A 26,668-nucleotide genomic window follows, 5' to 3' on the forward strand; every position below is an offset into this window, starting at 1 on the left:
GCCGATACCCCAGGAGCAACAGTGTCCCTAATTTGCTGGGAAGTGGCGGTGCGATCCCCTACGGCACTGCGTAGGATCCTACGGTCTTGGCGTGCATCCGTGCGTCGCTGCGGTCCGGTCCCAGGTCGACGGGCACGTGCACCTTCCGCCGACCACTGGCGACAACATCGATGTACTGTGGAGACCTCACGCCCCACGTGTTGAGCAATTCGGCGGTACGTCCACCCGGCCTCCCGCATGCCCACTATACGCCCTCGCTCAAAGTCCGTCAACTGCACATACGGTTCACGTCCACGCTGTCGCGGCATGCTACCAGTGTTAAAGACTGCGATGGAGCTCCGTATGCCACGGCAAACTGGCTGACACTGACGGCGGCGGTGCACAAACGCTGCGCAGCTAGCGCCATTCGACGGCCAACACCGCGGTTCCTGGTGTGTCCGCTGTGCCGTGCGTGTGATCATTGCTTGTACAGCCCTCTCGCAGTGTCCGGAGCAAGTATGGTGGCTCTGACACACCGGCGTCAATGTGTTCGTTTTTTCCCTTTCCAGGAGTGTATTTACTCTTATCAATTGTCCCGCACCCAACACTTTTCCCTCCCACTTGTCCATAGGCTACACTATTGGAATTCTGTTTGTGCTTCTCTTTAACATCCACTTTCACTTTCATTTCAGTCTTCTCATCTTCCGTTATCTCTTCCATTTTCCGATAATACTGAACACTGCTTCAAATCTGTTGAGCTAATCAATATCATTGTAATGACGTCTATTATTATTATTATTAATGTATATTTTTGCCATATTTTTGGGTACACGTTCTTACTGGCCATATGTAAAAGGCGGCATTAAGGCCCTGTCTGATGAGGCGGAATAAGCAATAAATAAATAAAAATTATACTAGCGAAAACCGTGTCAAAATCCCTGCAATAATTTCTGAGATTAACCTTCACACGCAGACAGAAAAGTTCGGCGGAGGGGGGGGGGGGGGGGGGAAATTTCAATTTATGGTGTGTGTACAGCTATGCAAAGATACTGCTCGGGCTTCGCTGCTCTCTGGAGTTGCGGAGGCTGTTTCCTGCTTCTTCATCCAGATACCGCCTCGTCTATAGCTGACCAGTTCGCATCTCCCATCATTGCCACGAGATGACAATCGAAAGAAAAATTTAAATTTGAAACTGACAATAATGTTTATATTACACACTCATCGATACTGTAGTTATAAACTGTATACAAAAATGGTCTTCGTGAATCGTTCTATCTGTGAAAACCGTAGCAATATTCGTACGGAAGTTCCTGACATTAGCCTTCACATACAAACAGAAAAACGCGACGAGGGACTCTAATTTAGTAATATGTACACTACTGGCCAATAAAATTGCTACACCAAAAAGAAATTCAGATGACGAACGGGTATTCATTGGACAAATATACTAGAACTGACATTTGATTACGTTTTCACGCAATTTGGTTGCATAGATCAAGAGAAATCAATACCCAGAACAACCACCTCTGCCCGTAATAACGGCCTTGATACGCCTGGGAATTGAGTCAAATAGAGCTTGGATGGCGTATACAGATACAGCTGCCCATGCAGCTTCAACACGTTACCACAGTTCATCAAGAGTAGTGACTGGCGTATTGTGACGAGCCAGTTGCTCGGCCACCATTGACCAGACGTTTTCAATTGGTGAGAGATCTGGAGAATGTGCTGACCAGGGCAGCAGTCGAACATTTTCTGTATCCAGAAACGCCCGTACAGGACCTGCAACATGCGGTCGTGCATTATCATGCTGAAATGTAGAGTTTCGCAGAGATCGAATGAAGGGTAGAGACACGGGTCGTAACACATCTGAAATGTAACGTCCACCGTTCAAAGTGCCGTCAATGCGAACAAGAGGTGACCGAGACGTGTAACTAATGGCACTCCATACCATCACGCTGGATGATACGCCAGTGTGGCGATGAAGAATACACGCTTCCAATGTGCGTTCACCGCGATGTCGCCAAACACGGATGCGACCATCATGATGCTGTAAACAGAACCTGGATTCATTCGAAAAAATGACGTTTTGCTATTCGTGCACCGAGGTTCGTCGTTGAGTACACCATCGCAGGCACTCCTGTCTGTGATGCACCGTCAAGGGTAACCGCAACCATGGTCTCCGAGCTGATAGTCCATGTTGCTGCAACCGTCGTCGAACTGTTCGTGCAGATGGTTGTTGTCTTGCAAACGTCCCCATTTGTTGACTCAGGGATCGAGAGCTGGCTGCACGATCCGTTAGAGCCATGCGGATAAGATGTCTGTCATCTCGACTGCTAGTGATGCGAGGCCGTTGGGATTCAGCACGACGTTCCATATTACCCTCCCGAACCCACAGATTCCATATTCTGCTAACAGTCATTGGATCTCGACCAACGCGAGCAGCAATGTTGCGATACGATAAACCGCATTCGCAATAGGCTACAATCCGACCTTTATCAAAGTCGGAAACGTGATGGTACGCTTTTCTCCTCCTTACACGAGGCATCACAGCAACGTTTCTCGAGGCAACGCCGGTCAGTCGCTCTTTGTGTATGAGAATTCGGGAGGAAACTTTCCCTGTGTCGATACGTTGTAGGTGTCGCTACCGGCGCCATCCTTGTGTGAATGCTCTGAAAAGGTAATCATTTGCATATCACAGCATCTTCTTCCTGTCGGTTAAATTTCACTTCTGTAGCACGTCATCTTCGTGGTGTAGCAATTTTAATGACCAGTAGTGTATAATTATTGATAGATATACAATGCAACAATCGCTACTAAGCGAATTAATCTACCGTAAAGCGAAACAATTACAAATCTTATCGTGGATATTTAAGAATGATAAACAAAACAGTTAGTGCTCAGTGTTGTCCGTGTGTCAATGCTTGTAACATATTTTTGTTATTTGCTCTTTTGTGTATTGCTATTATTTAACTTGGTGCTTATACCGATCCTTTCAAATCTGTCTTAGTAATGTACAGGTTTAGCCAAAAATATGGAAATACCACGAAAAATACATGCTTGAACACAAATGTAGATGCTAGCGAGGCTTGCAGGTGCTCATATTTGACCACGAACGGCACCTAACTTGCAAGTGTCAGTCGCGGTCAGAATAGTGTTCTGTATAGCTGTGGTGCTCGTATGAAGAGTATTTCCGTTGCCAAGGTAGCTTAAGTGTTTGGTGTTTCAAGAGGCGACCTATCGAAGATTTATAGCTCATACAAGGAAACCCCCCCCCCCATGAACCATGGACCTTGCCGTTGGTGGGGAGGCTTGCGTGCCTCAGCGATACAGATGGCCGTACCGTAGGTGCAACCACAACGGAGGGGTATCTGTTGAGAGGCCAGATAAACATGTGGTTCCTGAAGAGGGGCAGCAGCCTTTTCAGTAGTTGCAGGGGCAACAGTCTGGATGATTGACTGATCTGGCCTTGCAACATTAACCAAAACGGCCTTGCTGTGCTGGTACTGCGAACGGCTGAAAGCAAGGGGAAACTACAGCCGTAATTTTTCCCGAGGACATGCAGCTTTACTGTATGATTAAATGATGATGGCGTCCTCTTGGGTAAAATATTCCGGAGGTAAAATAGTCCCCCATTCGGATCTCCGGGCGGGGACTACTCAGGAGGACGTCGTTATCAGGAGAAAGAAAACTGGCTACGGATCGGAGCGTGGAATGTCAGATCCCTTAATCGGGCAGGTAGGTTAGAAAATTTAAAAAGGGAAATCGATAGGTTAATGTTAGATATAGTGGGAATTAGTGAAGTTCGGTGGCAGGAGGAACAAGACTTTTGGTCAGGTGAATACCGGGTTATAAATACAAAATCAAATAGGGGTAATGCAGGAGTAGGTTTAATAATGAATAAATAAATAGGAATGCGGGTAAGCTACTACAGACAGCATAGTGAACGCATTATTGTGGCCAAGATAGACACAAAGCCCACGCCTACTACAGTAGTACAAGTTTATATGCCAACTAGCTCTGCAGATGATGAAGAAATTGATGAAATGTCAGATGATGAAGAAATTGATGAAATGTATGATGAGATAAAAGAAATTATTCAGGTAGTGAAGGGAGACGAAAATTTAATAGTAATGGGTGACTGGAATTCGTCGGTAGGAAAAGGGAGAGAAGGAAACATAGTAGGTGAATATGGATTGGGGGGAAGAAATGAAAGAAGAAGCCGCCTGGTAGAATTTTGCACAGAGCATAACTTTATTATAGCTAACACTTGGTTCAAGAATCATAAAAGAAGATAGTATACATGGAAGAAGCCTGGAGATACTGACAGATTTCAGATAGATTATATAATGGTAAGACAGAGATGTAGGAACCAGGTTTTAAATTGTACGACATTTCCAGGGGCAGATGTGGACTCTGACCACAATCTATTGGTTATGAACTGTAGGTTAAAACTGAAGAAACTGCAAAAAGATGGGAATTTAAGGACATGAGATCTGGATAAACTGAAAGAAACAGAGGTTGTACAGAGTTTCAAGGAGAGCATAAGGGAACAACTGACAGGAATGGGGGAAAGAAACACAGTAGAAGAAGAATCGGTAGCTCTGAGGGATGAAGTAGTAAAGGCAGGAGAGGATAAAGTAGGTAAAAAGACGAGGGCTAGTAGAAATCCTTGGGTAACAGAAAAATATATTGAATTTAATTGATGAAAGGAGAAAATATAAAAATGCAGTAAATGAAGCAGGCAAAAAGGAATACAAATGTCTCAAAAATGAGATCGACAGGAAGTGCAAAATGGCTAAGCAGGGATGGCTACACGACAAATGTAAGGATGCAGAGGCTTATCTCACTAGGGGTAAGATAGATAGTGCCTACAGGAAAATTAAAGAGACCTTTGGAGTAAAGAGAACCACTTGTATGAACATCAAGAGCTCAGATGGAAAACCAGTTCTAAGCAAAGAAGGGAAAGCAGAAAGGTGGAAGGAGTATATAGAAGGTTTATACAAGGGCCATGTACTTGAGGATAATATTATGGAAATGGAAGAGGATGTAGATGAAGACGAAATGGGAGATACGATACTGCGTGAAGAGTTTGACAGAGCACTGAAAGACCTGAGTCGAAACAAGGCGCCCGGAGTAGACAACATTCCATTAGAACTACTGACGGCCTTGGGAGAGCCAGTCATGTCAAAACTCTACCAGCTGGTAAGCAAGATGTATGAGACAGGCGAAATACCCTCACACTTCAAGAAGAATATAATAATTCCAATCCCAAAGAAAGCAGGTGCTGACACATGTGAAAATTACATAACTATCAGTTTAATAAGTCACAGCTGCAAAATACTAACGCGAATTCTTTACAGACGAATGGAAAAACTGGTAGATGCGGACCTCGGGGAGGATCAGTTTGGATTCCGTAGAAATGTTGGAACACGTGAGGCAATAATGACCTTACGACTTATCTTGGAAGAAAAATTAAGAAAAGGCAAACCTACGTTTCTAGCATTTGTAGACATAGAGAAAGCTTTTGACAATGTTGACTGGAATACTCTCTTTCAAATTCTGAAAGTGGCAGGGGTAAAATACAGGGAGCGAAAGGCTATTTACAATTTGTACAGAAACGAGATGGCAGTTATTAGAGTCGAGGGGCATGAAAGGGAAGCAGTGGTTGGGAAAGGAGGGAGACAGGGTTGTAGCCTCTCCCCGATGTTATTCAATCTGTATATTGAGCAAGCAGTAAAGGAAACAAAAGAAACATTTGGAGTAGGTATTAAAATTCATGGAGAAGAAGTAAAAACTTTGAGGTCCGCCGATGACATTGTAATTCTGTCAGAGACGGCAAATGTCTTGGAAGAGCAGTTGAACGGAATGGACAGTGTCTTGAAAGGAGGATATAAGATGAACATCAACAAAAGCAAAACGAGGATAATGGAATGTAGTCGAATTAAGTCGGGTGTTGCTGAGGGTATTAGATTAGGAAATGAGATACTTAAAGTAGTAAAGGAGTTTTGCTATTTAGGAAGTAAAATAACTGATGATGGTCGAAGTAGAGAGGACATAAAATGTAGACTGCAAATGGCCAGGAAAGCGTTTCTGAAGAAGAGAAATTTGTTAACATCGAATATAGATTTATGTATCAGGAAGTCGTTTCTGAAAGTATTTGTATAGAGTGTAGCTATGTATGGAAGTGAAACATGGACGATAACTAGTTTGGACAAGAAGAGCATAGAAGCTTTCGAAATGTGGTGGTATAGAAGAATGCTGAAGATAAGGTGGATATATCATGTAACTAATGAGGAGGTATTGAATAGGGTTGGAGAGAAGAGAAGTTTGTGGCACAACTTGACTAGAAGAAGGGATCGGTTAGTAGGACGTGTTTTGAGGCATCAAGAGATCACAAATTTAGCATTGGATGGCAGCGTGGAGGGTAAAAATCATAGAGGGAGACCAAGAGATGAATACACTAAGCAGATTCAGAAGGATGTAGGTTGCAGTAGGTACTGGCAGATGAAGAACCTTGCACAGGATAGAGTAGCATGGAGAGCTGCATCAAACCAGTCTCAGGACTGAAAACATAACAACAATAACAACAACAAGGAAAACGGAAACACATCAATGTTAACTCACAATATAGAGTGGTCATGATCACTGAAGAATATTGTGACAGAAAATAAACAGTTGCGATGTCGCCACAGAACTGAATCTCGCAACGGACCGGTGACCATGTAGTTTGGTCCCTTTAAACATCAAACCAACCAACCAACTGAATGTTGCATTCGCGAAGCCTGACAGCACCAAAATAACACGACGGGTACTCCAGAAGTACGAAACTGCAGGGTGAGATGGAAATCCAAAACCACTTATCATTAATGCAAATGCCTATAATAGGAAAACGTGGTGCCGCAGACGTGAAACTTCGCCTATGCAACAATGGGAGAAAGTTATTTGGTCGGATTCGTATGAGTGTTGTTTCACGCTGTTCTCAATTCCTGGCCGAGTGTACATCGCAAGAGTGAAACATGGCAGGGATTCGGTGATGATTTGGGCTGCTGTGACGTGCTATCCGATGTACAGCATGTAATGTCGTACGCAATGCCGTATAATTGCCAAGGAGTACGTGAGTATTTTGGTCGATCAGGTCCATCTCATGGCACAATGTTTCTTCCATCAGTTGTGATATTGGGTTCCACGGGCTCCTGTTCATGCAATTGGCAGGACTGGTTTTCCGAGGATGACGATAAATTGGCGCATTCTCCCCGACCATCAGCCACCAGACCTCATTGTCATTGAGCCTTCGTGGTCTACTTCGGATAGAAGGATACGTCGTCGGTACCCACTATCATCGTTACCCGACTTTACCACTTCGTTGCAGGTAGAATGGCGTAAGATTCCCTTGAAAACCACACAGGTATTGTTTTTATCCACTTCGAGACGACTGGAAAATTTTTCGAATGCTAGTGGTTTTCCTTGGCCGTATTAAGCATGGTAATGTGCTGTGATCATGGTGTTTCCATATCTTTGTGAATTCCCCTGCACCACGATTTTACGAAACGCGATCCAAAGGAGGATGGCAGGGAGGTTTGGGTATAATGTCCCAGCGACAACGATGTCATTAGAGACGGAACGCAAACTCCAATTGGGGAAGAGTACGGAAGGAAAATGGCCGTGGGTTACAAAGGAACTATCCCGATATTTGTTCTAGTCGACTTAAGAAATTAACGGATCGCCTACATGACATGCTGGGGACTTGAGGCGTCACACTCCCCAACACGAGTACAGTGTCTGACAGCTGCACAACTTCGCACGTGAAACGTAGCTTGTATCTGATACAACACGTAACTGGGCGCCTCACAGCATTGGTTATTTATAACGGTACATTCAAGTATCGAACGTCCAAAAAGTTTTTGTAAGGATTATTTACCTCCTTACAGCTGACTGATAGGCTAAAAAATATCACCAGACAAATAAATCATCTCTTCGTATATGTTCTTCGACAAACATCGACTCTCAAATAATTACTGGGCGTTTAGAAATATTCAAAGAATTTGGTCGCAAATACGAGGCAGGAAGAAATTTAAAAGTCGTGATATCGCGGGAAACAAGCGTCAGAGAATTAACTAGAAACAGCCTTCATGTTTATCGCAACAATAATTTCCTTTCATAATTGTCAGTGCTTAACTACTAGTTGTTGAGGTGATTTCTCCGCGTTTGTCATGTACGTAATACGTCAGCGAGCCGTTAACCTTGTAGCTCGGGTTCCCATGTCTAGGCGCATCTGCTCTCGTCCAGCACTGCGTCGCCGGACAGCGTGTGTGGCGGACTGCTCTGTGGTCGCGAGAACGCAACAGCATGGCGACCGCTCCTTTGACGGCTACAGCCTTGTTGGTGGCTCTGAATGTCGGTAAGTCGCGCTACTGTACGAGACAGTGCGCTGAAACTAACCCTCCTCATGGATCAACTCTGTATGCTGGGTAGCGACACAAAGCGTCTTATTGGCGGTACTCAAAGACGACGCCAAACCAATATTTGTAGATTATTGCTATCTTCGTGGGTCAAAACATTTACCATTTTTTTAAAATCCACATAATTGGTTTAAAACTATCTCTGAAGTAACGAATTGCCAATTTCTTCTCTTCAAATAGCATAATTTCGTTCTTTCTGGAAGATTAAAGCTGTATGCCAGACCGGGACTCTAAACTGCGATCTTTGCCTTTCGCGTACAAGTACTCAGCTGCATGAGATATTCGGGCTCGACTCACGACCCGAACTCACAGCTTCACTTCCTCCAGTACTGTTCTCTTACTTTCCAAAGCTGCGAGCGGTGGTCGTGAGACATGCATGGACGCTCAGTCGGTAGAAAACTTTCTTGCGAAAGGCAAAGATCTCAGGTTTGAGCCCAGATTCAGGACACAGTTTTAAAATTCTGGGAAGTTTCAGATCTACACACACTCCACTACAGAGTGAAAACTCACTCTGAAAGCTTAATTCTCGGTCCTTCTCTTTGTATTCGGTCCTCTTCAACTATAAGACAGTTCTAAAGTTTTCATACCATACCTTTAAACTCATAGCTTTCAAATTTGTTGTTTTTCTTGCATTATTTGGTCCATGCCTTTTTCAATATCCTAGATTTCCTCTTACAGATTTAATTTTGATTTCGTTAACACACAGATAAAACCGTTAGCTAGTATAAATTTAATACATGTGTATGCAGTAGCATAATGGCAAGGCTTGTCAATTTTCGTAGCCAATGTTAAACATGTTAAACAGATATCACACTTGTGAACAAATTGCGTATCAGAGATATGAGTCAACTGTATTATGGTCGCGTGTAGCCCACAAAATATTGTAGTTTAAAGCATATGTCAGATTCAACAGACTTACTGTGTAGAAGGAAAGTCTTTACCCCATATTAGTAGGACGAAGAGATGAACGAAGGTGAAGGAGAGATTCAAACTTACGGTTTCGTAGAAGCTGAGGTATCTGAGATGATCACAGCCACAACTGGACAAGCATGGCGAACGACGCCTACCCGGCCGCGGTGGTCTCGCGGTTCTAGGGGCGCAGTCCGAAACCGTGCGACTGTTACGATCGCAGGTTCGAATACTGCCTCGGGCATGGATGTGTGTGATGTCCTTAGGTTAGTTAGGTTTAAGTAGTTCTAAGTTCTAGGGGACTAATGACCACAGCAGTTGAGTCCCATAATGCTCAGAGCCATTTGAACTATTCGAAGCCTACCGTGGCTTTTATAGTGGAGCACTACCAGCAATCGACTAAAGCAGTTTACAGAGACCACTGGAAGACCAACCCAATGTGACTGTCGCTAATGTACACTCCTGGAAATGGAAAAAAGAACACATTGACACCGGTGTGTCAGAGCCACCATACTTGCTCCGGACACTGCGAGAGGGCTGTACAAGCAATGATCACACGCACGGCACAGCGGACACACCAGGAACCGCGGTGTTGGCCGTCGAATGGCGCTAGCTGCGCAGCATTTGTGCACCGCCACCGTCAGTATCAGCCAGTTTGCCGTGGCATACGGAGCTCCATCGCAGTCTTTAACACTGGTAGCATGCCGCGACAGCGTCGACGTGAACCGTATGTGCAGTTGACGGACTTTGAGGGAGGGCGTATAGTGGACATGCGGGAGGCCGGGTGGACGTACCGCCGAATTGCTCAACACGTGGGGCGTGAGGTCTCCACAGTACATCGATGTTGTCGCCAGTGGTGGGCGGAAGGTGCACGTGCCCGTCGACCTGGGACCGGACCGCAGCGACGCACGGATGCACGCCAAGACCGTAGGATCCTACGCAGTGCCGTAGGGGGCCGCACCGCCACTTCCCAGCAAATTAGGGACACTGTTGCTACTGGGGTATCGGCGAGGACCATTCGCAACCGTCTCCATGAAGCTGGGCTACGGTCCCGCACACCGTTAGGCCGTCTTCCGCTCACGCCCCAACATCGTGCAGCCCGCCTCCAGTGGTGTCGCGACAGGCGTGAATGGAGGGACGAATGGAGACGTGTCGTCTTCAGCGATGAGAGTCGCTGCTGCCTTGGTGCCAATGATGGTCGTATGCGTGTTTGGCGCCGTGCAGGTGAGCGCCACAATCAGGCCTGCATACGACCGAGGCACACAGGGCCAACATCCGGCATCATGGTGTGGGGAGCGATCTCCTACACTGGCCGTACACCTCTGGTGGTCGTCGAGGGGACACTGAATAGTGCACGGTACATCCAAACCGTCATCGAACCCTTCGTTCTACCATTCCTAGACCGGCAAGGGAACTTGCTGTTCCAACAGGACAATGCACGTCCGCATGTATCCCGTTCCACCCAACGTGCTCTAGAAGGTGTAAGTCAACTACCCTGGCCAGCAAGATCTCCAGATCTGTCCCCCATTGAGCATGTTTGGGACTGGATGAAGCGTCGTCTCACGCGGTCTGCACGTCCAGCACGAACGCTGGTCCAACTGAGGCGCCAGGTGGAAATGGCATGGCAAGCCGTTCCACAGGATTACATCCTGCATCTCTACGATCGTCTCCATGGGAGAATAGCAGCCTGCATTGCTGCGAAAGGTGGAGATACACTGTACTAGTGCCGACATTGTGCATGCTCTGTTGCCTGTGTCTATGTGCGTGTGGTTCTGTCAGTGTGATCATGTGATGTATGTGACCCCAGGAATGTGTCAATAAAGTTTCCCCTTCCTGGGACAATGAATTCACGGTGTTCTTATTTCAATTTCCAGGAGTGTATATTTACACTGAGGTGGCAAAAGTCATGGGATAGCTGCATGCACAGATACAGACGACGGTATATCGCATACATAAGGTATAATAGGGCACTGCATTGGTGGAGCTGTCATCTGAATTCGTGACTAACGTTAAAAGGCTTCCGATATGATTATGACAGCACAACGGGATTTGACAGACTCTGGACGCGCAATGGTAGCTGGAGACACACGCATGGGACATTTCATTTTGGAAATTGTTAGGGAATTCAATATTCCGAGGTCCATAGTGTCAAGAGTGTGTCGCGAATAGCAAATTTCAACCATTACCACTCACCACGGACAACGCAGTGGCTGACGGCCTTCACTTAACGACCAAGAGCAGCTCCGTTTGTGTAGAGTTATTAGCGCTAAAAGAAAAGCAAGACTGCTTGAAACAACCACAGAAATGAATGTGGGATGTACGACGAACGTATCCGTTAGGACAGTGTGGCGAAAACTGGTGTTACTGGCCTGTGACAGCACACAAACGACGCGAGTGCCTTTGCTAACAGCGGGACATCGCCTATAGCGCTTCTCCTAGGCTCGCGACCATATCGGTTGAACTGAACTACGCCGGACAAAAGGAGGTCCGACATCGACATGATATTAGGAGGAATCCCATGACTTTTGTCTCCTCAGAATCTAGTTGCTGTACCAAATCTCATGGCGGCAGAGGCTCATGAGTGACAAAAACCGCGGTAATTCTGAGTGGGCTGATAAAGGCGATTTGCACGTCTTTGTGACGAGGACGAGAGGAAATGATAAGGACAACGCAGAGACACAGTCCCGAGCGAAGAAGATCTCCGACCCAGCCGAGAACCGAACCCGGGACACAGCGATCTAGGGGCAGCTACACTACCTGTGGACCAGGAGCTGCAGACCATTATATGGGAGAAGTTACGGGAAGTGTCTGTTTAACGATGCTGAGTGTTAGGGAAGATGAGCTGTATTCGTGTCCCAAATAGAAGCCAAATTAAATGTGAGTGAAGTGAGAATCATGTCGCAGTGTTCTAGACGGATACATGAAAAGAAAATGTATTCTTAATCCATAGCACGATGATGCGACGTAATTTTTAACCCTGTAACTCGTCTTACTGAGATTCAGTGTGCTTCGTATTTTGAAGATTCTTCTCGAGTAGTGTAGTCTGTAAGGATATACGAGTAATTCTAATGAGAAGGCTATTACTTCTTGGATCAAATTATCTTTGTGGTCTTTTCCTCGGCGCATTCCTTTATTTGCTCTCTCTCGCTGGGAGGAATATGTTCGTGACCAGGGTGACTATGCTGAGAAATAAATACATAAGCGTGAAGAATAAAGATGTAAAATGTAAATAAAGTACGATATATTTATGAAGTTCCAGTAGTTTACACATAAAAAATTCGGAGACATTACCCTTCAGCACGCCTTCGTATTTGGAAAAACAGAATTACGTCACTATCCTTGACCTTTGTAAGCAGCATGGGCGGAGAAAATCGGGAGCAAATTCCGGACTAGGCATTTCCTATGTGACGTCTGTTTGGACTGAATAAAGAGGTATTTACAGCATGCAAGACAGTCCACTATGGCAGCGTATCATTAAATGATTACTGGACACTGCTACACACGTTTCGGTAGGTCGCCGGTTACTTCAAGTGCACATAAGATAAATGTATTTTAATTTCTGCAGTGCTGTGCAGAAAAGTGCAAGTAGCTCACCTTCATCAATCGACAATTTAGGTGAACAGTAAAGTAATAAAATATTTTGTCCGTATGATAGATATGTTACAGACGTGCAGGAAATATATCGAAGAGATCGGTTGTATCATAAAGCAAAGCCGTGTCTTAGCGGTAGCTTACTAATCGCCGACAGGAACACAGGTTTTATCTGCTCTGGTTAACTACACGTTCGTGGCCCTGCGCTCCAAAGAAATGGTACTTATTAAAATAACTGAAACGTCAGAATTAAGGCTGCGTTACGTCATTTTTCGCCCACCGTGTGAATTCTGTGTGCCTTCACAACTAAGGAACGAACTAAGCAATAAATGCAGACTCATAAATACAAGTATGAGCTACGTAGTCTATCTTTTCGTGCAATATTGAAATCATTCTCTAATGAAAAGACAAGGAACCGAGCAGAAAGAAGAATAAAAAGTGTTGAAACTTGCTGGTAGATCACTAGTGTGTGCTGCAACGGGAGTCGAACCTAGGACTTTTGCGTTTCGTGGGCAACGCTCTTACAGACTGAGCCATCCAGGCGCACCTCATGACCCGCTTTACTTTCGCCAGTACCTCATTTCCTACATTCCAAACTTCACAGAAATTTTCTTGAACACTCTTCTGGACTAGCATTTCTGGAAAAAAGGAGATAGTGACAGAAGTGAAGCCATTAGGGCAAGTCGTACGCGTTCCGAGATAGCTCAATCGGTAGGAGCTCTGACCGTGAAAGGCAAATGTCCCCGGTTCTAGTACTGATATGGTAAATGGTTGTATGCTGCCAAAATATTTCAAGTCAGCACACACACACACACACACACACACACACACACACATACACACACACACACACACACACACACACACACATGCGGCAGAGTGAAAGATTCATTCCCGGAAAGGTGCTGATTTCACTCTCCAGTAGCCGTTGGTTACGTGTCGGCATCGCATTAAGTTCAAAATGGTTCAAATGGCTCTGAGCACTATGGGACTTAACATCTATGGTCATCAGTCCCCTAGAACTTAGAACTACTTAAACCTAACTAACCTAAGGACATCACACAACACCCAGCCATCACGAGGCAGAGAAAATCCCTGACCCCGCCGGGAATCGAACCCTGGAACCCGGGCGTGGGCATCGCATTAAGAACGAGCCTAGTAACTAAAAGGCAGTTTTGTCTTCCAAGAGCCTACCCTATCCTAAATTCATCTACCGTCTGCAGTGGTCTGGCTTCAAACTCAAAATGAGTGTGTCATACTTTCAAGGGTAGTTACACTACGGAAAAATGCCATTACGTCTTGGTATAAACGGAGAAGCTTTGTAGTATGGCCTGCACGAGACACACAAAGCCGTATGAGCTATGACCACTCAGTTGATGACCACAGCTACAATTTTTCCTCGAGCTTCATTTGCAGACTGATATTCCAAACTTATATCTCCATTTTTAATGTTGCACTTTTTCTCATATCGGAAAATAAGCGTATGCATATAATACTAAGTCAGTTCCTAAGATAAGTTACACCAGCGGCAAGGAAGAAGGAAGTTTAGTGTTTAACATCACGTTCGACAAAGAGGTCATTAGAGATGGGGTGCAAGGTACGATTGCTAAAGGATGGGGAAGTAAATCGACAGTACCCTATTTTAAAGAAACCATTCAGGTATTCGCCTGGAGCGATTTAACGAAATCAGGGAAAACCTGAGTCTGGATGGCCTGATGCGAATTCGAACCATAGTCCTCCCAAAAGCGAGATAAGTTTGCTAACCACTGCGCTACCTCACTCGGTCCTCCCCAGCAACATATCATGACGTATTTAAGATTCTGAACATGCCACTGTTAAAGTATTCATAATGTACAAAAGTTTGTCCGTAATACATTACAATCGGCATAGATAGGTAAGCGTAAAAAATCCATTTTGCATTACAAGTAATATACACTACTGGCCATTAAAATTGCTACACCACGAAGATGACGTGCTCTAGACGCGAAATTTAACCGACAGGAAGAAGATGCTGTCATATGCAAATGATTAGCTTTTCAGAGCATTCACACAAGGTTGGAGCCGGTGGCGACACCTACAACGTGCTGAGATGAGGGAAGTTTCCAAGCGATTTCTCATACACAAACAGCAGTTGACCGGCGTTGCCTGGTTAAACGTTGTTGTGATGCCTCGTGTAAGGAGGAGAAATGCTTACCATCACGTTTCTGACTTTGATAAAGGTCGGATTGTAGGCTATCGCCATTGTGGTTTATCTTATCGTAACATTGCTGCTCTCGTTGGTCGAGATCCAATGACTGTTAGCAGAATATGGAATAGGTGGGTTCAGGAGGGTAATACGGAACGCCGTGCTGGATCCCAACGGCCTAGTATCACTAGCAGTCGACAAGACAGGCATCTTATCCGCGTGGCTGTAACGAATCGTGCAGCCACGTCTCGAACCCTGAGTCAACAGCGGGGGACGTTTGGAAGACAACAACCATCTGCACGATCAGTTCGACGAAGTTTGCAGCAGCATGGACTATCAGCTCGAAGACCATGGTTGCGGTTACCCTTGACGCTGCGTCACAGACAGGAGCGCCGGCGATGGTTTACTCAACGACGAACCTGGGTGCACGAATGGCAAAACGTCATTTTTTCGGATGAATCCAGGTTCTGTTTACAGCATCATGTCGGTCGCATCCGTGTTTGGCGACATCGCGGTGAACGCACATTGGAAGTGTGTATTCGTCATCGCCATACTGGCGTATCACCCGGCGTGATGGTATGGGCTGCCATTGGTCTTTGTCACCTCTTGTTCGCAGTGACGGCACATTGAACAGTGGAAATTACATTTCAGATATGTTACGACCCGTGGCTCTAACCTTCATTCGATCCCTGCGAAACCCTACATTTCAGCCGGAAAATGCACGACCGCATGTTGCAGGTCCTGTATGGACATTTCTGGATACAGAAAGCGTTCGACTGCTGCCCTGGCCAGCACATTCACCAGATCTCTCACCTATTGAAAACGTCTGGTCAATGGTGGCCGAGCAACTGGCTCGTCACAATACGCCAGTCACTACTCTTGATTAACTTTGGTATCGTGTTGAAGCTGCATGGTCAGCTGTACCTGTACACGCCATCCAAGCTCTGTTTGACTCCATTCCCAGGCGTATCAAGGCCGTTATTACGGGCAGAGGTGGTTGTTCTGGGTACTGATTTCTGAGGATCTATGCACCCAAATTGCGTGAATATGTAATCACACGTCAGTTCTAGCATAATATATTTGTCCAATGAATACCCGTTTGTCATCTGAATTTCTTCTTGGTGTAGCAGTTTTAATGGCCAGTAGTGTGTGAATAAGCAGTATAGCTAGTGGCATGTCATTACAGCAAAACTCTGTAGACTTCATACTAAGAGTTGTGCCACTGCTAAGAAGCGTAACAGAGATATGTTATGCAATTATACCGTCTCCTTTTCTTTCTTTTGTTTCTTGTCACCTTTGATAGAGCAGGCTGTTGGTGTAACACCCATATAGAATAAGCGACTTTTCAGCCAATCATCAGAAACGCTGGTACAACTGTTTAAGTATCTTATTTTCGATTAAATTCAGGGGCATCATGTTACAGACAAAAAATGAATCACTAATGTATCTGAATGTAAATCTCATTATAGCTATACAGAGTCAAGTCGCTGACCTGGTTGTGACGGTCGACGTACTTACCTGTAAATATAGGGTAACTTGCTTTCAGGAATATACACCGACGGAAAAAAATCGCAACACCAAACAATGAGTAACAAAGAGTAATGAAATTTCGGGAATACTGTTGTCCAGGTAACATATTTAAGTGATTACTATTGCAAGATCAGAGGTTAATTAAGCGCGAGATAAGCCATTGCAAATGTGAAGTGCTGGTACATTAATAACCGGTGTAACCTCCAGAAAGTTGAATACAAGACGCAGTTTTGCATGAATTGTGTTGTACTTGTGCCGGACGTCAGTTTATGGGATCCAGTTCCCTGCTTATCGCTCTTGGTCGGTCAGTACAGGGACGGTTAATGCTGTTTGTGGATGGCACTGGAGTTTTAGTTCGAAGATGTCCCATATGTGCTCAGTTGGAGACAGATCTGGTGATGGAGCAGACCAGGGAACATTTGGACACTCAGTAGAACATGTTGGAAAACACACCCTGGAATGCTGTTCATGAATGGTAGAACTAAAGGTTCAATCACCAGATTGTACAAATTTGCAGTCAGTTTGCTTGGGACACCCACGAGAGTGCTCCTGATGTCATACGAAGTCGTACCTCAGACCATAGCGCCAGGTATAAGCCCAGTGCGTCTAGCAAGCAGACAGATTGGTTGCAGAGCCTCAGCTGGCCTCTTCGAAACGAGCACACATCCATCACTTGAACCGAAACAGAATCAGCTTTCATCAGAAAACACGACAGACCTCTACTCTGCTCTCCAATGACCTCATGCTTGACACCACTGAAGCCGCAAACGGAGGTGGTTCGGGATCAGTGGAATGCACGTTACAGGCCATCTGGGGTGGAGCTGTCCTTGAAGTAACCGATTTGTGACAGTTCGTTGTGTCACTACGGTGCCAACTGCTGCTGCTGCTGCAGATGCAGTACGATGAGAGAGAGCCCCACGCCGAACACGGTGGTCTTCCCTCTCGGTAGTGCCACGTATCAGTCCGGAGCCCAGTCTTCTTGCGACTGTGTAGTCTCGTGGCCCACCGCTGCCAGCCGTCATGTACAGTGGCTACGTTCCTGCCAAGAATTTCTGCAGTACTGCAGAAGCAACATCCGGCTTCTCGTAACCCTGTTACACGATCCCGCTCAAATTCAGTGAGGTCTTGATAACGGCATCTTATTGCCATAAAGACATTACTCACATATACTCACAACGTCCAATCTGAAATGTAACTAACGCACACTACCGTTACAGTGTATATTTAAAGCAAACCTGATTTTCATCCTGATAGTGGCACTACTAACGCCACTGTTATGCGACTGGCGCGAAATTTGAATAGATATCACTTTTAGGTGTGTAAACACGCCTACCAGCTTTCGTTTATGTCGCACAACTCCTCGTTAGTGTTGCGATTTTTCTTTCCATCAGTGTACTACCATATCGTGTGGTAACGATAAAGAATTAGAATGTGACTGAGGAAACTGAGTTATTGACGAATACTTCGTGTCTTTTCCCAATGCAGCGGAAGAAAACGCGTTAGTATAGAAGATGTAGTGACAATTGATCATTACTAAACTGGGAAAAGTCCATGGCATCATCTATTGGAACATTGCGGGCGGCGTTGTTTCTATACTATCGTCAAATCACGTGCATTTCTTATGAAAAAGAAATCTGTTATAAGACTGGGATAGAGATAAAAGGGTCACTCCAAAAGAAATGCACACTATTTTTGTAAAAATACGGTATTCATCCTGACTGTGTGAAAGTTTAACAGTGTATAGATACATCCCTTCCGCTTGATTTCAAACTTAGTTTAACCTGTTCCCGCGAGTAGCGCCGTCACAGCATGTCTTCAAGAAGGCTGCTACACACTGACGTTCGTCAGAAGCAACGTGCTGTCATAGAATCCCTGTGCTGTGATAACGAGACAGTGGGAAACATCCCCAAGAGGTTGAAAAATGTGTATGGAGATGCTACTGTCGATCGCAGTACAGTTAGTCGGTGGACAAGCAGGTTACCTGATGAAAGCGGGCACGGCAATATTGAGGACTGTCCTCGCAGCGGAAGGTCTCGTGCTGCACACAATCCACACAATGTGCAGAGAGTTAACGAATTGGTGACTGCTGACAGACGCATCATAGTGAACGAGTTGTCACGCTATGTTGGTATAGGGAAGGAAATGTTTGCAGAATACTGAAAATGTTGGCGTTAAAAAAGGTTTGTGCCAGGTGCGTTCCCAGGATGTTGACAGTGGCTCACAAAGAAACAAGAAAAACGGTATCCAGCGAACTTTTGGAACACTACGATAATGGTGGAGATGAATTTCTTGGAAGAATTGTGACAGGTGATGAAACATGGTTCCATCATTTTTCACCAGAGACGAAGAGGCCATCAATGGAGTGGCATCATGCAAATTCGCACAAGAAAAATAATTAAAAACCACACCTTCTGCTGGAAAAGTTATGGCTATGGTGTTTTACGGTTCCGAAGGACTCTTGCTTGTGGAGATCATGCCAAGTGGAACCACCATAAATTCTGATGCATATGTGACGAGACAAGAAACTTCAAGATCAACTGAGGCGTGTTCGACCACATCGGCAAAAACAGGATGTTTTGCTGTTGCACGACAGTGCACAGCCACATGTCAGTCAAAAAACCATGGAAGCGATCTCAAAAGTTGGATGAACAACACTGAATAACCCGCCTTACAGTCCTGAGATGGCTCCATGTGACTATCTTCTCTTTAGGAAACTGAAAGACTCTCTTCGTGAAACAAGGTTTGAAGATGATGACTCCCTTGTGCACGCTGCCACACAGTGGCTCCAACAGGTTGGTCCAGAATTTTACCGTGCAGGTATACAGGCGCTGGTTCCAAAATAGCATAAGGCAGTTGAGGGAGATGGAAATTATGTGGAGAAATGAAAATATTTTTCCTAAAGGATGTATCTACACACTGTAAAGCTGTCAAACATTTAGAATAAAAGATGGATTAAAAAAAAAACAGTATGCATTTCTTTTCGAGTGACCTTCGTAAATTGCATAATGTGTTTTAAGCAGTTACAAGTCTAGCAGCGGAGTATAGAGATTTATATGCAGTATGATTACTGATCGACAAGTGGTGAGCATGGCTGTTAACTGATACAGTGGTCACGTGTACCTAACAAGATAGTTGTTTCTTTAGAGATGACCACACCGGCACGTCGCCCTATGCTGCTTCGACTCTAGGACGAGTTCATGAACAGCAATGGCTCGCATGTGGTGGAGTGGCAGCCTCTTGGCTACCCATTACTGAATGTTTCCGTGGGCAATGGGTGAGAGATATGAATGTAGATCGTGCTGACCAGCGCAACAATCAAACAGCATCTGTATCGAGGTAAATCAGGACAGCACAGGCAACATACAGTCTTGCGTTATCTTGTTGAAAGATAACATCACGCAGACCTTGAAGACAGATCACATAAAAAGGGCTTAACAAGGTAGGATTGCAACAGCTGGTGTCCAGATTGCCGTCTAGCTTCCAGTCGTCTCGGAATGGGTTAATAAAGGTCCTACTGGTTTTAGAGGGAGTCTTGTATCTTTCTTTCTGAAAAGTAGTAGTAAGTTCAAGTAACGATGATGGAGGTGGAGAGCGATGACGCATACTTGTCTCCAAAGTAGACCACAAAGGTTCGAAGTTATTGAGGTCTGGTGACTGTGGTGGCTAGGCGAAACCCGACAATTCATTCTCGTCCTCATAAAACCAGACTTGGAAGATGTGAGCTATGTGAAGAGGCATCCTCTCATCTTGGAAAACAGCATCACCTTTGTGGAACTTTTAAGTCATGGGATGGACCTCACAGACCTAAATAGTTATATAATCCGTGCCAGTAATGCAGCCTTGCAGAGTATCTACTTGGCCCATGGAACACCACGCTACTGCTGCCCAAATCATTACAGAACCTCTGCCAGTTTTCACTCTTGGGACGTAAACTCGGGCAGAAGTTGGAAACACCGTGAAACGAGATTCGTCCGACCAAATGACATACTTCCGTTGCTCCATAGTCCAAATTTATGGCTTCAGCACCTCGTTTTGCTATTTCGAGTATTTGCACCATTGATGAGTCTTGTTGGAATTTCAGGTAGCCCTGTAATTGCCCGCTTCTGTTGTTTTGGTGCCGACAGGGTTCGTGAGTGCGATACTGAGTTCTGAATTGAGTTGCAACTGTCGCGCTCTTATTTTTCGTCAGAGTCCTGTTCTGTCACGATCGCTCAGTGACCACTTTCGTCCATGTTGACACTTAGCTCCAAAATAACGCACTCAGAGCTGCAAAGGACACTGCTCTGGTTACGACTAGCATTTGCAACGTATTGAGGACATTGCAATGGTCGAATACAACAGCGCAACCTGCAAGCTTGGTTAGTATCTTGCATTTATGTTCAGACGTGTATTTTTCGTGGGTCTCCATATTTTTGTCCAACACCTGTTTGGGTAATTATGTGTAATTCTGTATTCGTAAAGCAGAGTCTAAAATTCGTCGACGGTCTCTTCACACAGAAACTGTCGATTTGATTTACGACGGTCACATGGCCAGTTTCTTTGGCTGCCAGGAAAGCGGTATATGGCTTCGCTCGGTTCTGACGCTCGTTTCGGCAATTAAAAAATTATTTTAACAGCCAGAAAACAAAAGTTTTTGTGTTTGTGTTTCACTGTGGTTTTATCGGCTGATGCCGTTCACTTAATTTTTCTAATGTTAATGGCAGTATGGGAGCTTTGGTAGGTCTAGCTGCCGTTACTTGGGTCAATTCACAAAAATAAGCACGCGGCGCTTATGAGAAATTATGCAGGCTCCTCGGCGCGGTGCCAGTTTCGGCACTACTGCACCGTCAAGATGTGTGTGAACCTGCATAGAAGAATGCTCAAATAGTCACCAGTCTTTTCTCTGTATGTTCCTCGCACAGCTGTTCTCGAGATGCAAAAAGGGTCCAACCCAGTGCCCTGAAGCGCAGATTCCTGTATAGTACGAGCATGGCAGCAGGATAAATGACTATAATCCGTCTCCAGTTTCCTCAAACACGTCCCCTTCCTTTGCTGCAGAGCAATCTCAGTACTAGTTCACAGTTTGTTTGTGGACAAAGAAGTCTTGTCATGAACTGCAAATTGCAAATTTACTTTTACCCGGCAGAGACATTGCAGCAGAGTCTGAAGAACTCAGCAGTCTGTACTTAATCTCTGAGTTCAAATGGATCAGCAGAAACAGAAAATCCCATTTTATGCTCTAGAAGACCGGAAGAAAAGAGTGAAATACCAGGGTCGAGATGAAGTCTTCTCCAGGAGTTACAAACTTTTGAACATCGTGTACCAAAGCGCTACTTGCAGTCACAGTGTTACGAATTCAGTGGTACAATTGGTATAACTACACAGTGGTGTGGCAACGTGATGGAGATGAGGACTATGTTGGTTCAGTCCTAGGCTGTTGTTCTATTTTATAGGTAAGTTTTAGGGTGGTTCTGGAAGATTTCTCACGTTTATCCAGCCGGTTATTGGCCCTAGATTACACTTCACACAGCCAAGACAAAGATGTTACAAAAACACATTTTGTTTAATTTTAGTTAGGCCAGTAAACAAAAAAATTTAGAAAGCATCAAAGTGATAATATAAATCAATCAACATACTAAGTTGTATTTTATTTTCGTTTCACACCATTTCTAGCCCCATTTAATTTTTCTGTAAACGTTATTAGCCTTTATTTCATAAGTCGTTGGATGCGCTGGATTTAATCATATGTGGACGAAATTTAAGATCGCTGAATGAAAAATGCGTTTCTTTATTAATGTTAATTCCATAAAATATGTACTTTGCATATGCAATATAAAATGTTTATCGTTAAAATGTTAAATTGATGTACCTCAAAAATGCTAATTTGAGGAACACCAGTGGGTTGTGGATCAATAAGTTTAATTTATATTAAAAATGAAGAAATTTTTCCAGCTGTATGTAAGGTATCGATTTTATTTTCGCAAGTAGTTTTAACGTTGAAACAACGTAATCTTCAGGCCCGCACACTTGTTGACGTCAACTGTGTGCGGCTGATACTAGAAGTCAGGGGTGAGATACGGACGCTGACGTCAGCAAGTGTATGGGCCTGAAGATGACGTTACAACGTCGAAACTAGGTGACTAAATAAAATGGACGCCTTAAATACAGCTGGAGGAATTTCTTCATTTTTAATATAAATTTATACCAGCTGACGTCCCACTGTCCTCCATTTCAACTATGGATGTATGAAGAATAAGTTTAGTGTTCTTCTTGTGAAATTTAGTTCCTGCGACGCAACACGTTTTCTAATTCACCGAATCAATTACGTAAGACATGTCAATTCCAGAATTTTGCTCCTTCTTCGAAAATTTTCTGCGGACGGCCTTGGTAGTTGTAATTAAAACTATGATGTAACCTCCGTCCTTGATGCTATCTGCCGCTGCTAAAGAAACAGTACACTTGCCGACAATGTACAACTAACGACATCGTATTAGTTGAACATTTTTTGTTCAAAATAATGTTCGAAGCTGATAGCGCCGCTCCTGGCACACGGCAATATAACAATCACTGCTTACGTCACAGCCCGAGAAGCCATTATTTTACACTGGACACATTAGGTAACCTGTCTCACTCTTGTGTGGCATGAGTCCACGATACGAAGTTTTATCTAGACAGATAAAAACTACAACAACGGAAATTTAAATGAGAGGTTTGAAGAACTTGTTACGGAGAACAATGTAATTATGTAACAGTGATTCTTTCCAGTGCGATTATGCAACATGGAACAAACTGCCTAGTCTTGGCGGTTTGTTACGTGGTGTTGGTGATAGAGTAGCTGTGTTCGTGTTGATGCTTTGATTACCCCAGTAGCTCAAACCAGGTTGTCTTCGAGTGAAAAGCTGATCAGTGGGCCGTCACAGAGCTGTTAAACTACACAGAGATAGCGTTAGCACTGCTGCTAGAACATGGACTAACAGGACGCATGCAAAGTGAAACTTGTGTAGTACAGAAGCCTGTTAATCAATCCGTCGGCCTTCTGTAACGTAGCCTGAACTCAGTAATCTTTTACCTGTGTAGATGGGTAGCTGCGTAAGGGAACAGTCTGCTTAGCTCTTAATGAACTATTGTAGATGCTGGCTTGTCTTTAAAGCACTGCAGTATCCACCAACCGGTAAGAGCAATTACGACTCTTTTGCGGTAGACAAAAGAATGAAACGTTAATTAAACGTGAAATATTTGCTGTGGAGATAAATGGTAATGATGTTACCTACCTATTGCCATTGGAGCCATACTTCCTCCAGAATTTAGTGTATCGTTTTTGTGGCTGTTGTTTTGTTTATCTGATGATTTTACATAAGAGGAGATGAACAATACTTTACTCATTAGTTGCTAACGGGCTAATGAATGAAACGTTATTCGCTATTGGAGGGTACAGCATGTTTCATTCCCAATGCAAGTGGGGAGGACGGGTCATTCTTTTAGAAACTGTTTTTTCTCCTTTTTTCGTTCAGCCAAATCCTAGAGAGGCAAAGAGATTGTTAAATAGTACTGTGACTACATAGCTGTTTAAGAACCTTTTCTTGCGCCGTATTGACAGGACCATAACTGTTCACAGGGATTACCTCCAAAACTGGAAATAGTCTTTGGGCAAGACAAAAGATTTCTCAGAAAATGGTTAGTCATCATTCCCTGAGTTCATTTTTTGCAGTCTCACCAATAACTGTAAGTCAATTGAAGGTTCCAGCAATCAGAAAAAATTAGAACAATTTTGATCAAATATAAGTATTGAAAACTACTTCACGGTGCCAGGTAGTGATAGTATGGACCTACTCAGTATTATGTTCGCACCATACTTCCAATATCAACTGATGCTTTAGGAATGATTTCATTACATACCTAATGCTTAACATCAAATAGGCTGACACGTAAACCGAACAATTTCTTTGCACAGATATTGTAGTATCGTGGTCTATTCACACTGCTGAAGCCGACCACTTGAAGATTCCTGCGGGAAAGCCGCGCTTTGAATATCGCCACGAATGAAGAACTTCCAGGTCGCCGACCAATGAAGACCGTGAGGATAGTGTTACAAGCGGCGGGCAGCTCGGCACCAGTTTTCTGATTGAAGATTGCTTCTAATCGCTAGCTGGTTGATACACCATGTGATCAGAAGTACCGAGAAACCTGGCTGAAAATGACATTAGTTCGTGCGCTCTCCATTGGTAATACTGAAATTCAATATGGTGTTGGCTGACCCTTAGCCTTGATGACAGCTGCCACTCTCCCAGGCTTACGTTCAATCAGGTGCTGAAAGGTTTCTTGAGGAACTGCAGCTCATTCTTCACAGAGTGGTGCTGCACTCAGGAGAGGTATCGATGTCGGTCGGCGAGGCCTGGCGCGAAGACGGCGTTCCAAAACAGGATTCTGGTCAGGACACTGTGCAGGCCAGTCCATTGAAGGGATCTCATTGTCGTGCAACCATTCCGCCACAGGGTGTGCATTATGAACAGGTGCTCGATCGTGTTGAAAGATGCAATCGCCATCGCCGAAATGTTCTTCAACAGTGGAAAACAAGAAAATGCTTAAAACATCAATGTAGACCTGTGCTGTGATAGCGCCAAGCAAAACAAGTGGTGCAAGCCCTCTCCATGAAAAACACGACAACACCACCGCCTACGAATTTTACTGTTGGCACTATACGGTCTGGCAGATGACGTTCACCGGGCATTCGCCATATCCACACCCTGCCATCGAATCGCGCTACATTGTGTAACGTGATTCTTCACTCCGTACAACGTTTTTCCACTGTTTATTCGTGCAAAGTTTACGTTCTTTACACCAGGCGAGGCACCGTTTGGCATTTACCGGCGTGATGTGTCGCTTATGAGCAGCCGCTCGACCATGAAATCCAAGTTTTCTCACCTCTCGCCTAACTGTCATAGTACTTGCAGTGGATCCTGATGCAGTTTGGAATTCATGTGTGATGGTCTGGATAGATGTCTGCCTATTACACATTACGACTCTCTTCTACTGTCGGCGGTCTCCGTCAGTCAACAGACGAGGTTGGCCTGTAAGCTTTTATGCTTTACGTGTCCCTTCAGGTTTCCACTTCAGTATCACATCGGAAACAGTGGACCTAGGGATGTTTAGGAATGTGGAAATCTCACACAATCACCTGACCACGTTCGAAGTCCGTCAGTTCCGCAGAGCCCCCATCTGCTCTCTCACGATGTCTAATCACTACTGAGGTCGTTGATATGGAGTACCTGGCAGTAGATGGCAGCACAACGCTCCTAATATGAAAAACGTATGTTTTGGGCGGTGTCCGGATACTTTTGATGACATAGTGTAGCTCTAACGGCAAACTTTCAGTGTACTTGGACGCACGCTCATGTTGGGCCTCTGCTTATAGCTGGCTACTGCTGCCGTAGCAGTTTTTTCACACAAGCTGAGAACAATATATTTATTTCAATTGCACTTATGTCAACTGATACTTTTCTTGATTGTCCAGATTTTTTGTGGTGACAGATCCATTTGGCCACCTGCCACCCATTTATCATCAGCAACTAGGCCATTTGGCTCCTGGTTCTTAACGATTGCCGGCTCGCAGCATTACAAATGTTTATTGGAAGCACATAGATTGTTGATCCTAACGGTTTTTAAGTACTCATTTGAGCTGTATTCCATTTCCTTGACGTCGATGTCTGTTGTGTTGACAGGAGTCTCACGCAAGATTATACGATGACCACTCAAAATATTGGTCACCCTCAGGAGACATCACGCTAATACCGTGGAATACTGCCTTTAGCCTGGACCAGTTGCATACCCGCCGGGGCAGCCTCGCGTGTTAACTCGACAGCTTCCGGCACGGGGAGTTACGCCAACTAGGAATGGAATCCGCCCACCAGGTTAACGACGAGCGGTCAGTGTGCCAATCAGCCTGGATGTGGATTTTAAGCGGTTTCCTACATCTCACTAGTTGAATGCTGGGCTGTTTACCATGATTAGCTTCAGTTCTATGCTACGCAAACATTTG

General features: G+C 44.7%; 1 protein-coding gene across 1 annotated transcript in view; it reads left to right on the forward strand.

Moving 5' to 3' along the window:
• The first annotated feature begins 8,203 nt into the window (after nucleotides 1-8,203).
• The window catches only part of LOC126334545 (lysosomal acid glucosylceramidase-like), a 144,016-nt gene continuing 125,551 nt past the window's right edge, over nucleotides 8,204-26,668 (forward strand). The window contains exon 1 of the mRNA XM_049996910.1: nucleotides 8,204-8,377. Coding sequence (XP_049852867.1) covers nucleotides 8,326-8,377 — 52 coding nt within the window. The 5' untranslated portion in view covers nucleotides 8,204-8,325. The remainder of the gene's footprint in view (nucleotides 8,378-26,668) is intronic.

This window comes from Schistocerca gregaria, chromosome 2, assembly GCF_023897955.1.
Source record: "Schistocerca gregaria isolate iqSchGreg1 chromosome 2, iqSchGreg1.2, whole genome shotgun sequence".
Taxonomy (NCBI): Eukaryota; Metazoa; Arthropoda; class Insecta; order Orthoptera; family Acrididae; genus Schistocerca; species Schistocerca gregaria.